Here is a 15,709-nt window from a genome sequence, read left to right on the forward strand (position 1 = left end):
TATTTTAAAACTGTTCCTTTCATTTTTTTTTTTTTTTAAATCATTTTTATTGTTATCTCAGGGAATGTAAATATCCCCTATCATAGCAATAGGTAGTGACAGGTACTCTTTTTTGAAAAAATTGGGGTCTATTAGACCCTAGATTTCTCCTCTGCCCTCAAAGCATCTGACCACACCAAGATCGGTGTGATAAAATGCTTTCCCAATTTCCCAATGGCGCTGTTTACATCCGGCGAAATCTAAGTCATAAAATGCTCGTAGCTTCCGGTTTCTTAGGCCATAGAGATGATTGGAGCCACTCTGGTCTCTGATCAGCTCTATGGTCAGCTGGCTGAATCACCGGCTGCATTCTCAGGTTCCCTGTTGAGACAGGAGAGCCAGAGAAAAACACGGAAGACGTTGGGGGGGGGGGCATTCCCTCCCACTGCTTGTAAAAGCAGTCTAGAGGCTAATTAGCCGCTAGGATTGCTTTTACATGAAAGCCGACCGCTGGCTGAAAAGAATGATACCAAGATGATACCTAAACCTGCAGGCATCATTCTGGTATAACCACTCAAAGTCGTGAATGGCGTACCTGAAGACAAAAAAATGGTTAACAATAAAGCACAGTAAACGGTAAAGTATAAAAAATTGCATACCTGAAAAGCAAACATGATAAAACATAATAACAATAAAACATTGCAGAATAGAATACAGTAAAAAAGAGCAGAACAATAGAGAGAGAATAGAGAGAGAAAGAACAATAAAACGACAACTATTATTTTTTATTTTATATTTTTGTTTGTGTTTTTTTTTTTTTTTTTTTACACTTTTTTTGTAACTAACTTTTATAACTGTAACCGGTTCCAGGTTCGGGTCTCTCAAAATGCGATGGCATCTTGGGAGACCCTGTGAAAGTGTGCCTAGTCTGTGCAATGCTGTACCCTACGCTAATACTCAACTAGTGAATGGTAGCGTTCAAAACATTCACCAATGCAAAGACCAGGATTGTCAGGACAGGAGAGACAATAATAGCGGGTGTCACGCCTATATCCGCGCTTGCTGCAGACACGACATCTTTTTTGGGGGGGTTCGTTGGGTAGGGGTACTCGGGAGGACATAAAAATGCCTCTCATGCAGCCGACTGCATTTGGTTGGGGATGTGAATGGGGGAAGTACGGGCGCTGCAGAAGTGGTGGGTTCCCAATTAGGATTGGCGAATGCAGCAGGAAGGGCATTATGGGCACGACGGGCCTGTGTTTGTCTTTTTGGTGGCAGCGGGACACTACTTGTGCTTGCCACCTCACCAGCTTGAACTGCACTTATGGGACTCGCCACGTCACCAAGTGTTACTGCAGTGCGGGTTTGACTACGACCGGGGTGTACTAGGCCGCTGGTGCTTGCCAGTTCACCAAAACGCTACAAAAAAAACTGTTAGCGATCGCAGGGATCAGGCCTGACTCTGCGAACGCTGCAGTTATGCGTTTAGTGTTTTGTAAGTGTCAGTGATCGATCGATACTGCACTTGGGTGGGCTGGGCTGGGCCGGGCGGAGGGGCAAAACGCAGGTGCTAGCAGGTATCTGGGCTGATCCCGCTAACACTGCGTTTGTGGGAACCCTAAACTGCTGGGGACGCTAGTATAGATCTGATCGGATCAGATATTGATCCGTTCAGATACTATACCACTAAGGGAGGTGTACGGTGCGTGCGTGGGTGTTAGCGGTACTGGCGCTAACCTGACGCTGCCTGGGGCTGGTGCTTGCCAGTTCACCAAAACGCTACCAAGAAAACTGTTAGCGATCGCAGGGATCAGGCCTGACTCTGCGAACGCTGCAGTTATTTGTTTAGTGTTTTGTACGTGACAGTGATCGATCAATACTGCACTTGGGTGGGCTGGGCTGGGCCGGGAGGAGGGGAAAAACGCAGGTGCTAGCAGGTATCTGGGCTGATCCCGCTAACACTGCGTTTGTGGGAACCCTAAACTGCTGGGGACGCTAGTATAGATCTGATCAGGTCAGATATTGATCTGATCAGATACTATACCACCAAGGGAGGTGTACGGTGCGTGCGTGGGTGTTAGCGGTACTGGCGCTAACCTGACGCTGCCTGGGGCTGGGGCTTGCCAGTTCACCAAAACGCTACCAAAAAAACTGTTAGCGATCGCAGGGATCAGGCCTGACTCTGCGAACGCTGCAGTTATGCGTTTAGTGTTTTGTAAGTGACAGTGATCGATTGATACTGCACTTGGGTGGGCTGGGCTGGGCCGGGCGGAGGGGCAAAACGCAGGCGCTAGCAGGTATCTGGGCTGATCCCGCTAACACTGCGTGTTTGGGAACCCTAAACTGCTGGGGACGCTAGTATAGATCTGATCGGATCAGATATTGATCCGTTCAGATACTATACCACTAAGGGAGGTGTACGGTGCGTGCGTGGGTGTTAGCGGTACTGGCGCTAACCTGACGCTGCCTGGGGCTGGTGCTTGCCAGTTCACCAAAACGCTACCAAGAAAACTGTTAGCGATCGCAGGGATCAGGCCTGACTCTGCGAACGCTGCAGTTATTTGTTTAGTGTTTTGTAAGTGACAGTGATCGATCAATACTGCACTTGGGTGGGCTGGGCTGGGCCGGGCGGAGGGGAAAAACGCAGGTGCTAGCGGGTATCTGGGCTGATCCCGCTAACACTGCGTTTTCGGGAACCCTAAACTGCTGGGGACGCTAGTATAGATCTGATCGGATCAGATATTGATCCGTACAGATACTATACCACTAAGGGAGGCGTATGCTGCGTGCGTGGGTGTTAGCGGTACTGGCGCTAATCTGACGCTGCCTGGGGCGACGCATATCACCGCGATCAGGGGGCTAAACCTTTATTCGGTAATAAACGGCGGGTGCCCTGACACTATAAAAAATAAACGAACTAACCAGCGTCACCCGTAACACTTATACGGTGATCAGCGGTGAAAGGGTTAAATAGGGGGCAATCAAGGGGTTAAAACATTTATTAGATAGTATATGGGGGTCCCTGACGCTATAAAACGCTGACGGCGAACCTAAATATTTACCTCCCTAACTAGCGTCACCAGCGACACTAATACAGCGATCAGAAAAATGATCGCTTAGTGACACTGGTGACAGGGGGTGATCAAGGGGTTAAAACTTTATTAGGGGGGGTTAGGGGGGTACCCTAGACCTAAAGGGGGCTACCACTCACTGCCCTAACACTGTAACTGTCACAAACTGACACCATGCAGTAATCAGAAAAAAAAAAAAATACTGCTTGGTGTCAGTTTGTGACGGGGGGGGGTGTTGGGGGGGGATCGGGGGGCGATCGGGGGGGGGGGATCAGGGTGTTTTATGTGCCTGGCATGTTCTACTGTGTGTGTGTAGTGTTTTGTGCACTTACATGTCTTCTCTCCTCGGCGCTGGAACGGAAACTGCCAAGCCGAGGAGAGATGACATCACATCCTCTGCCTGTGTGAAACTACACACAGGCAGGGGAGGATTCTGATTGGCTGGGAGCGATCGCGAGGGGGGGGCCACGATCGGATGGTCTCCCCCTCGCCTCCCAATGCTCCCAGTCAAATGCTGACCGCCGCTGGCACCGGGGGGGGGGGGGGGGTCCGATTGGACCCCCCGCCCGCGGGAGGCAGATCACGTACAGGTACGTGATTCTGCCTGCCCGTGCCATTCTGCCGACGTATATCTACGTTAGGCGGTCGGCAAGTGGTTAAAGTATAGTCATATAACAAACCAAAACATAAGCCCTCAACAACCACAAGGGAAGGGACTTTAATTGTGCCAATAAATGAGGAAGAATAGAGCTTCAATAGTATAAAACATGATTTTATTGTATCACAATAAAAAGATGAAGTGCCATCAAAAGCAAAATCATATCATAAAAAACCAATACAGTGCTAGACAGTCAGTATTAGATAGTATAAGCGTATGGAATCAACGCGTTTGCTGATTAACAGTGAAGCGCGTTAATTCCATAAATTTAATAATATCCCAGACTGACTGTCTAACACTGTTATGGTTTTATATGACATCTTTTTACTTTTGATTGCACTTAATCTTTTTATTGTGATACAATTAAATTATGTTTTAATACTATTGAAGGTTCTATTCTTTCTCATTTGTTGGCACAATTAAAGTCCCTTCCCCTGTGGTTGTTGAGGTCCACTCCTCCTTTTTAGTATATGGCCCTCCCTCTTACAGTGTTTATGTTGTGGTTTGGTATGTACTTGAATGGAATGGTGCCCCGATGAGGGTTAATTTTATACCTTTGCCTGGCTCACACCTTCATTTGCATTGATAGGTATAGTCATATCCTGACAATACAAAATAAGGTATTTCTTAAAATATAAGTTGGCTGTATTGTATACAGACCCTGTGACTCTTAAACTGTCCACACAAAGTTGGATTTTGAGATTTGATGAAGGCCAGATTTTCAGTATTTTCTTTTCTCCCATAGGTCAGCAATTTTGTGTCACCCCTTCTTACCTCTCCAACAACTGTTTTGGATACATTTGCCCCACAAACATGCACACACAAAAAAACGTATGCACTGTTTCACATACACACAAAGAAATAATCGTACACAGAGGAGATTAAATATCAACTACTTAAAGCGGAGTTCCACCAAAAGTGGAAGCTCTACTTATCTGACTCCTCCCCCCTCTCCGGTGCCACATTTGGCACCTTTCGGGTGGATCGGATACCTGTTGTTGACAGCTACCTGTTTCCACTTTTGGGAGATTGCGCCGCGACACGATCACTCGAAAGTTCGGCCCCCTCCTCCTTCCCCTGCTGCCAGGCCCTTCAGAAAGCGCAGCGCAGTAGGGAAACGGCTGTGAAGCCAAAGAGCTTCACTTCTGGTTTCACTTACAGACAATGGTGGTGGCAGCACATGAGAGCCGATAGAAACATCGGCTGGGGTGCCGACATCGCTGGATTCCAGTACAGGTAAGTGTCCTAATATTAAAAGTCAGCAGCTACAGTATGTGAAGCTGCTGACTTTAAATTTTTTGCTGGGGGGGGAGGGCGTAACTCTGCTTTAATATTACTTACTAACTAACTAGAGCAACTTCAGCCAAGACACAATCAGTATCGTAATGACAGAACCAGAAACATGTTTTGATCTACCACATTTTGTTTGCCTTTTGTAAGAATTAGTAGGCAGGATACAGAAGAGGACAGAGGTGGGAAATCTCCCATTACTTTCTGTCCTGATAGGAATTGAGGGGAAATCTCCCCAACAAAGACATAGATGGCAATAGAAACCTGACAGAGGCTCCAAATGTCCCCCACTGTTTCCAAAGATGACATTTTCACTGGAGTTGGTTGGGCTTAATAAAACACACATACAAACACATATCTGCATTGACTTCATTGAGTATTTTATCAATAGGATATACAGTGGAACCTTGGTTTACGAGTAACGGGGTAAACAAGCGTTTTGAAAGACGAGCAACTTTTTTTTTAAATATCTGACTTGGTTTGCCAGTGTCGTCTCGCAAAACAAGCAGAATTCAAGCTAATGAGCGGTGTAGTACCACATTTGGCCAGAGGTGCGGGGGGCGCTGGGGACACTCGGAATGGTTCGGAGCCATTCGGAAATACTCGGAAACACTTGTAAATACTCAGTTCCCGAGTGTTTCTGAGCCTTTCCAAGTTCAGCCGAGCTGTCCCTGAGTATTTCCGAGGCTCTCCAGCGCCCCCCCCCACCTCTGGCCACATGCAGTTTTGCATGTAATAGAAGTCAATGGGGAGCAAATTATCTTCGTTTCCATTGACTTCTATGGGGAAACTCGCTTTGATATGCGAGTACTTTGGATTACAAGCATTCTCCTTGAATGGATTATGCTTGTAATCCAAGGTTCCACTGTATTGAAATGTATATCAATGTCATAAATAATGGTTTAAACATGAAATTTTGATTATGAGTTATCTCAATAGATGCCTATGACTGGCTCCTTCTGTAGAAGCAGCAATTGCTGCGAAACTAGTTAAGGACTATTGCCAAGATGCATCATATTCGACACCCCACTTCAACACTGGGGGTCACTTTCATTTCATTTTTTGTATAATTGTTTGAAGCAGCATAAAAGGCTGTAATTATCAACTGTATCTAACTATTTTGTCAATGTGGTTTTGTCCCACAATGTTTTTATATTCTATATACTATTAAATTTATTTTATATAAAACTATACATATCCTTGTTTACGTCCTTGAGGTACCGAGATAGTCCAAACTTTTCTCCCTTTTTCCAGGGGCACTTCTGAGGTGACCCCAGGCACCTATTTCATTGAGTTTTTGAAGTAAACACAAGTTAGTATTATTAATTTATTCCTTAGTAAATCAGCCCTTAGGATTTGTCATTATCAGTGCCCTCTGTGTTAAAGAAATATGCAGAGATTTGGATAATTACACATTAGCAGAATACAAAATTAGAAAATACTTGATGTTTGGAGGCCAAGTGATTAGGAGTATTGGTCTTGAAGAAAACATTTAGAAGGTTTATCTGCTATGCGGAATTCAAGTGAAGGAACACAGTCAGGATAAGTATTTCCTATGTTAACTGTGTCAGGATAAGGTTGCGGACATTTGTTACAGCTCATAAATCAGGGTGAATACCAAGTGATCAAAATTCAGTCTGGTTCACATTATACTGTGGTATTGTATTGCCTTTACTACCATATCCCTATTTATTTAAGAAGGTGCTACATTACTAGTCATGTTGGAAGCAAGTAAAGTCTTATTTTACGCTTAAAAAGGGTCCTCTGTAAAATAATTTTTTAATTATTGTAAACAAACAATGGAAAACAATAAATATATAGTCCCCTGCGCTACTCTGTGTAATGTTGTGCTGTGCTATAAAAAAACGTGTTTGGGGGTCTGCTGTTATATAACTGGTGCGTGTTTAAAAATTGTAAAAATTAAAACTCAAAATGGTATAGCGCTCCCCTCTTCCGATCTGATATATTGCTATACAAATAAATACAAAACAATGACACAATACACAGTATAAAAACAACACATAAAGAAATAGTTCTATAAATAAGTGTCACTTTAAACCAAAAATATGATAAGAGTATGCCACCACTAGATCACAAATGTCCAGGAAATATAAAGTGCTTTTACATATGGGCCAGTGTTAAATAAAGCATAAAAATAAATGAAGAGACAGTAAAGTCCAAATGGTGAATCCGTAGGTATTGTGCAAACAAATAACACCTTCTGTGTTCCTCCACCTTCACATCTATGCACTCACCTCCATAAGAGACCAACAACTGGTCACCATGCGCCTTCCCCTTTAAGGGGTATATAGATCCTTTGGTAGATGATTATAAGCGCCTTGGGTTCAACTGGATCCTAGGTAATTCCCAGCAGTGGTGCTCATAGAAGGATAAAGGAAACTATCACTTGGATATCTGTGGCAGCAGCCAGCACACGGGGTAGCAAATCTTCCTGATTGGGTGTGCTGACGTCACTAGGCCCCGCACCCAATGCGTTTCGGCACACACCACGTGACTTTTTCGAGGAGAAACATCACATTTTTGGTTTAAAGTGACACTTATCTATACAACTATTTCTTTATGTGTACTGTGTATTGTGTCATTGTTTATGTTTTGGATTTATTTATATAGCAATATATCAGCTAGGAATAGGGGATCGTGTTACCATTTTGAGTTTTAAACAAATGAAAACCAAATGATAAGGCCCCTACTCCTCTACAAAGAGAATGATTGTAAAGGAACATTTTTTATTTAAAAAAAATAACAGCAGTTTGCACAGAGCAGCCCCCATCCTCCTCTTCTCGGGTCCCCCGTCGGCGCTCTTCGCCCCTCCCCCTTGTCGAGTGCCCCCATAGCAAGCCGCTTGTTGCGGGGGCACGCCTGAATGCTTGCTCCTGTGCGACACAGCCCTGCCCCCCGCTCTTGCCTCACTTTCTGTGATTTACAGCAGAGGGTGCCAATGGCCCTCACTGGTGTATCTCAGCCAATCAGGATGGAGAGACCCAGGAGAGCCTTGGGTCTCGTGCACATCGCTGGATCAAGATCGGGCTTAGGTAAGTATTGGGGGGGGCTGAGGGGTGAGCTTCACATTGAAGGTTTTTTACCTTCATGCATGAAGATAAAAAACCTTCAGCCTTTACAGCAACTTTAAAGCTATTGTTGCTATGTTCAAAAGTTAAAATGCAGTCCTCCCAGATAAAAAGCAATTAACACTTACCTGCCCCACTGCTCTCGCTGCTGATCACTTCTTGATTTAAAGTGTTTGTTACCCCAATACTTCATATTCCTGATATGTGCCTGCTGTACCATGTGCTTGTATGAAAAAGTATCCTGTTCTCTGTCTTTGTATTGCTTCTTTTATGTGAAATCCCTGGTGTTCCTGCTAGTCCCTGTGCTTTCCTGACTGACCACACTAAGCAGGAGAGCACACAGTGGTCAGTTCTCTAGCAATGCTGGGAACTAAGTATGCTCTCCTCTAATGATCAGACTTGTCCTGACACACCTCTGCTGCAAAGCCACTCACTGGGAAGCTCAGTGTGCTGCTGCTTCTCCTCCCCCTAGCTCTTATGCAGTGGGAGTACAGAGGGAATGTGATCACATATAAATAAAAAGGGGAAAAAGGTATTTATAATTTATTTTTTACCTATACAAAAATGTTTTGCCCTCCGTTTCTATTTTAAACTGAATGGGTTGTTTTACAAGGTGATCGTTTAAATCACTTTAAGAATGAAGCTTACCCAAAGATCTTCTGTATATGGCACACATCCCCATGTGTCGGATGCCTAGTTCCCTGCTCTGCATTGTTTGACATAAAAATACCTTATGTAATATAAAGGGGTAACTGCACCTGCCATTGTACTAACAAATAGCAAATATATATCTTGGCAACAAGCTGAAAAGTGAGCAGCTTGTCAGTCCCCCAATTGTATGTTATCTACACCAACAACTACCTTTGCAAATAGATCAGCTTTATCAGTAACAACATTTTGCACTGCCTGTTTAGGTTTGATTTTACCATATTGAACATAAATGTATATTGGATATTGGATATAATACGCCTCTTATATTTTAGGATTGCTTTTCTATGAAGAACATATCATGGTATGGTGGAGCAATCCTTAGTGCTCAACGCTGGCCGATGAACTTTGTCAATGTGGCTTTACAGCCATTTGTGATCAGTAATCTTAAATCCAGTGCTGGTGCTTATGGATCTGTTTTAGAAAGATACTTCCTGGGATCAACTGGTAAGATAAATCCACTCCAATGTAATCTGATATTGTTACACTGCTTGTTTAGAAGTATGATCATTGGCTAAAATCAGTTCAATGGCTGTAAGGCCGGGTTCACACTGGTGCGACACGACAGCCATCCTACTTTGGATCCGACTTTGCCCTGCGACTTGAAGCCGACATACATCCGACTTTCAATGAACAGGAATCCAACTTGGATCCCCGCCAATACCAGGCACTGTGTTTGAGGGGGAACTCCATGCCAAATTTTAAATAAAAAACCGGCAAGGGTTCCCACTCCAAGAGCATACCAGGCCCCTCGGTCTGGTATGGATTTTAAGTGGAACCCCCACGCCGAAAACACGGCGTGGGGGTCCCCCCAAAATCCATACCAGACCCTTATCCGAGCACGCAGCATGGCCGGTCAGGAAAGGTGGTGTGGATGAGCGAGAGCCCAACCCCTCCTGAACCGTACCAGTCCGCATGCCCTCAACATGGGGGGGTGGGTGCATTGGGGCAGGGGGGTGCCCTGCGGCCCCCCCACCCCAAACCACCTTGTCCCCATGTTGATGAGGACAAGGGCCTCTTCCCGACAACCCTGGCCATAGGTTGTCGGGGGTCTGTGGGTGGGGGGCTTATCGGAATCCGGGAGCCCTCTTTAATAAGGGGGCCCCAGATCCCGGCCCCCCGCCCTATGTGAATGAGTATGGGGTACTTCGTACCCCTACCCATTCACCTGGGGAAAAAAGTGTCAATAAAAAAAAACACACTAGACCGGTTTTTAAAGTAATTTATTAGGCAGCTCTGGGGGTCTCTTCCAACTTGGGGTCCTCTTCCGACTTCTCCGCTCTCTCTGGTCTCTTCTCCCACTCTCCAGTATCTTCCACGGGGCTTCTCCGCTATCTTCTGCTCTTTTGCCCGCTCTTTTGCTAGCGTTGGCCCAGTCTTCTCCGTCGTCTTCTTCCCTCCGGTCTTCTTCCGATGTTGACACAACGCTCTCTCCCGCTTTAATGCCATGTGCGTGGTGCACAATGACTTATATAGGCATGGGGGCCTGGTCACCGGATGATGTCACCTGGTGACCCTGCCCTTATGAAGTCACCACCCCATCATGAAGTTTTTTAATTAAATTCTGGCGTATAGTTCCCCCTCAAGATTCATACCAAACACAGTGCCTGGTATTGGCGGGGATCCAAGTCGGATCCCTGTTCATTGAAAGTCGGACATATGTCGGCTTTAAGTCGCAGGGCAAAGTCGGATCCAAAGTAGGACGAGTGTCGTGTCACACCAGTGTAAACCCAGCCTTAGGCTGGGTTCACACTGGTACAACACGACTGTTGAACGACTGTCATCCTACTTTGCCCTGCTACATCTGTCCTACATCGGTCCTACTTCAGTCCTACTTCCATCCGACTTGAATGAACAAGATAAGATTTTGCTCTGACTTTGAGATAATACGACTTGTCCTTTGACCAAACAAAACAATCCCAGAGTGACATAAATTCCTTTACTGCTGCTGTAATCACCAAGTTGGATGTCCCAAGTCAGATGGTTAGGACAAGGATCCTACTTTGATCCAACTTCAATAATATTTAATGGGCTGAAGCAGGACCAAAGTCAGACCAAAGTAGTACAGGGAGCATTTTCAAAGTCAGACCGACTTGTGTCAGACCAGTTAAGATGGCCCTCATAGGGAAACATTGATTTTCACATGTCATGCGACATGAGCTCCCAAAGTCGGAGCATTTGTCGTACAAGTGTGAACCCAGCCTTATTGGCAATGCTTGATTGAACAAGCCAAAATTAGAAGCTGAATGTTACTATGCACAGCTGTATCAAATTCTGTGTGCACCAGTTTGAGTAAATCTCCCCTATAAGTGACAAGTGCAAAAAAGCATACATACTGTAAAAAACAGTCCACATGCAATCCCATCGTTTTGCAAAGTGATAACTCTAATTTGAAAACAGTGTACACTTTAGATTACAGTGCTAAGGTAAATGATCTATTGTGCAAGAAAGGAATCACCAAGACTTCCAATGTCCAGCAAGGACAGGACAAGTAGGTTAAACCTTTAGGAATAGCAGAGAAAAGCTTATTTGGTGAAGGTATATTGATGATGTCCTCCTACTGTGGGAAGTTAACATACAATCACTAAACAACTTTCTTCATGATTTGAATAACAACGATCGTGGTATCTTATTACAGCATGGTGCAAGCCAACACAAGGTCTATTTTTTGGACTTGAGAATTAGGACTAAGAAAGGATCTATTTACACTACCACTTACTCATTTCACTGGACAGCTGTCACCACCCCACATGTCTCAAATCAGTCCCCAAGTGCCAGTTTATTAGGTTGAAACATAATTGAAACATAATTGTCTTTTCTGATGATTATTTACAACAAGCAGATTCTTAAATTACGGTTCTTGGAAAAAGGATATGATGATGATGAACTGGAACAAGTTATAGCAGCAGTAGGGTGTAAGATGCTCTAAGATAGACAAGAGATAAGATAAGATGCTTAAAGCTAAAACCGATAACATTAGTCCTTATATACACAATTGGTCTTTTTTTTCCTCTACTCCGCATTATGCTGTAAAAAAAAATTTCAGAAACATATTAAAAATCAAGGTTCTTTCCCCCCTTCCACCTAACTGTCCTACAATTGTGTATAGGGGTGCTATATGTTATTGATTGTTATCGATTGTTCTGTAAAACCAGTATTTTTCCAAAATCTGAATGGTTTCTATCCTTGCAACAAATGTGCTGTCTGTAAGCTAAATACATTTAAGGGTATAAGACCTTAATCACCTGCTCATCAAAAAACTTGGTACATTATTTTTAGTCAAAATATGCTACAGTAATCATCTCTGTCTTTGTTTGCGTTATGTATATGATTTTTTGGCAGTTCATATATTTATTTCTGTATATGATGGATATTTGGTATTTTTTATATACTTATACAGTTATAGCAGATATGTTCTTATGTATGCCATTAAGGATAGTGTTTTTTTAATCTTTTTTTTGTTTAAGTGAACATGATGATTCTGATTTTTTTTTTTGCTGGGTGATACTTCCTTTAGAAAGGTTGCCTGAAGCATACTATTTAATCACAAGATGGCGTTAATAATGGCGTCTATAAGTGGTTTTCTCTGGAATGCACATGGTGGAGGGGAACTTCCTCTTTCTGCGTACTGGTATTTATATTGCGTGATAATCGTCATCATATGACGAAAGGCATAGGGCAGAGCCTGACATGACATGTGACGTAATCTCGCAAGCAGCCGCAGCTTAGATTACCAGAGCTGGTTTCAAAACCATGAAAGTTGCACAGGAGGAGGACATCATCAATATACGTTTGCCAAACAATAAGCTAAAGTCTGCGATTTGTGTTTTTTGTCCTGTCTTCTGTGGAGATGTGGAAGTCTTGGTGGTTCCTTTCTTGCACAGAAGATTGTTTGCTCTAAGCACTTGAGTCTAAAGTGTCCACTGTTTTAACATTGGAGTTACCACTTTGCAACACACTGCGATTCCATATGGAATGTTATTCATGTATACTTTTTTGCACTTGTCGCTTGTAGTGTGATTGTAGCAGCTTTCTACTGTGAAAAGATGCAGGCCATGATGCACCAGCAGCTCTCCTACTTCACTGCACAGGACATCTCTCTAGCAGATTAAATTTCACAATTTGCTGCTGGTTGCTAAGGCAAAGCACACGTGGCCACATGTTGGATGCCAAAAATGTAGCCCTACTCCTCTCAGAGTGGTGTGGAATGGCTCCTAAAGTGATATACCCTGTTTCCCCGAAAATAAGACCTAGCGTGATTGTCGGTGATGGCTGCAATATAAGCCCTACCCCCCAAATAAGCCCTACCCTGTTTCCCCAAAAATAAGCCCTACCCTGAAAAGAAGACCTGCAAGGACTTTAACTAGGGCTTATTTGGGGGGTAGGGCTTATATTGCAGCCATCACCGACAATCACGCTAGGTCTTATTTTCGGGTAAACAGGATAGCAGGCTGACATCTCCGAATGTCCTAATAATTACTCCTGGGGTGGGGTGAAAAAGTTGGACACTTTAGTCTTTTTGTAATTTTATTGTTGACTTCAACTTCATTAGAGAGGATTAGGGATACAGGATACCCAAAAAGATGGCAGCCAATCTGGCTCAGACAGGTAGCAGAATGAGTCAATTTTCAAACCAAATTTAGTGTAGCTGATGTTTTCCCTTCTTGGGTTTGTTTGTTGTAGTTGTAGTTAAAAGCAGCCAGATTAGGTACAATAACTCTGTAATAACAGTCATGGTTCAGATCTATGGCTTTATAAGAGTATTTTAAGTTGCAGCGTGTAGGCAGGTAGAGGTTAATGCTGCCCCAGCCAGAAGAGAGACTGTTAACCTGTCTCCTTCATTTTTTGTTGAGCTCTGCCTCTCTTTCCCTGTGCTGTAAATAAAAGGGGGAGGGCTCTGCCAACACTCAGACAGTCTGCATGGGAAAAGATACATACAGGCAGCAAGATGTAACATCCAGCTGCTGTTTCTGCCAGGACTCTCTGCCTCTCTGGGAGTCCCTGTTTCTGCCGAAAACCTGTGTCCTAGAGCCTTCCACATGTAAGGTGGCTTGCTAGGACCTGCTGTCCTCCATGAAGTCATGAGGTGTCTTGCTAGGACCTGCTGTTCTCCATGAAGTCATCCATGTATTGGAGTATCACCTTAATGTACTTTCCTGATCATGGACTCTACTAGAGATGGACTCTATCTTATGGAGGTATGCTGGGGCAGCTACAAGCTTTTAGTTAGGGACTAGGGATGTTGGGGAATGGTTTGCACTTTATTCAGAATTTTTATCTTGTGTTTCTCATCATGCCGCATTATTCAAGTATAGCTTTTTAAATCTTGCCTTTGCTTGATCTTAAGTTACTAGAGGGGTGCAATGCATGTAACCGTCATGGATAGTCTACAGCACAGGTCACTAAACGCATTGGGGTATGAAGACATCAGTACAAGGAATTAATACAGTGTGAAGACACAAGTGGATACCAAGGGTAAAGAAGGTTTCTCTAGCAGCCTGTTGTAAGCATGTACATGTGGCAGGTGAGATAGCCTCATGCAGTGAGATGTCAGCACTCCTTCGGCAATGATCCTTCCCCTATAACAGCAGGAGCAGATCCACACTGCTGGGGCCCCTAGCCTGTACACAGGTACAGAAGAGTTAGGTTAAGAGTTAAGTAAAGTGCACAAATGGAGTCCACGCAAGGTGCACAGCGGGACCCCAAACCGTTACTGGGAGTGAGTTTCCGGTGATACACTGGACAGATAGAGACGGCATTAGCTCTGCATGTCCCTCCTAAATGCACAAGTGACCGGGTGATGCTTAAGTTGTCAAGAGAGTTTACTAGAGTTTGTTCATGTTTAGTTAGCTGTCTGGATCATGAGCATGGCTCAAGTAAAGGTACCCCATGTGTAAATCAGTGATCCTGTACTAAGTACCTAGTGTAGCCCAGAAGAACCAACTTGGGGATAGGCCTCTCATATGACCCTTACCTGGTGCCAAACGAGAAGGATAACATGGAGGACGTAGCGACCACCCTGTCACCTATGAATAAACAAAAGAAAATTTATGAATCAGACACTTTGCTTGGATATCATATAGCTATAGACAGATGGGAGTAATGCCCATAGGAGATCTGCCTAATGATGCTAATGCTTGCTAACACCCAACATGAGGGTCATAAGTGGGTGTGTACCTCTGAATTATAATACATATCAAAAAACAAAAGGGAGGAAAGCAAAAAGAATTCTTCAGTGAGGAACCAGCAAGTTTAGCAAAAATATAAATATTTATTATAGAAAAAATAATACCACATATACACCAGATAGTGTCAACAAGAAAATAAGTTGACTGTAAATAGACCAATCACCACCACTAAAAATAAAATAGACAACGTTGTCTAAAAACAGAGAACAACATACAGATGGCCACCACTACACATACAATCACATCTAATTGGCTAGTTGGACTTGCATCGTCCCATATATAGTGTCTCTAAATAGAGGTTGGAAGCCAAGAGGTGACGGTATGCAGCCGTGGGTATGGGAATTCCGCTGTGCACACTGCCGTTGGCAAACTTGAATGTGACTTTACAGACAACAGGGGCTGGTAGTGGCACTTGCAGGTGAATGCTCAGCCACAGCTGATAACCATACGTGAACGGCTGTGTGGGTGCTGGGCAGAGGTGCAGGAGGGGGTATGTGCCTGTGTAACTATTGGTGTATGAAGACAGCGTCTGAGCTGGATATAATAAAACGATCTCACCAGACCATAGACATCCAGATACACCAGGCACGTTGAACACTCCAAGCCTCCTCAATGTAAGCAAAGCAGCTGAATCATCCTCTGATCAAGTCAGAGTAACTGGGAAGTCCGTTTGGGTAGATGCCCAGCAGGGTAGTGGAAATGAAGGGACGTGGTAGGGTACCGCCA

General features: G+C 44.0%; 1 protein-coding gene across 1 annotated transcript in view; it reads left to right on the forward strand.

The window, feature by feature from the left end:
- LOC141112108 (SITS-binding protein-like) overlaps positions 1-15,709 on the forward strand; it is a 143,280-nt gene that overhangs the window by 39,963 nt on the left and 87,608 nt on the right. The window contains exon 2 of the mRNA XM_073604565.1: positions 9,071-9,242. Within this exon, the coding sequence (XP_073460666.1) occupies positions 9,071-9,242 (172 nt within the window). The remainder of the gene's footprint in view (positions 1-9,070; positions 9,243-15,709) is intronic.

The sequence above is a fragment of the Aquarana catesbeiana genome, linkage group LG11, assembly GCF_042186555.1.
Source record: "Aquarana catesbeiana isolate 2022-GZ linkage group LG11, ASM4218655v1, whole genome shotgun sequence".
Taxonomy (NCBI): Eukaryota; Metazoa; Chordata; class Amphibia; order Anura; family Ranidae; genus Aquarana; species Aquarana catesbeiana.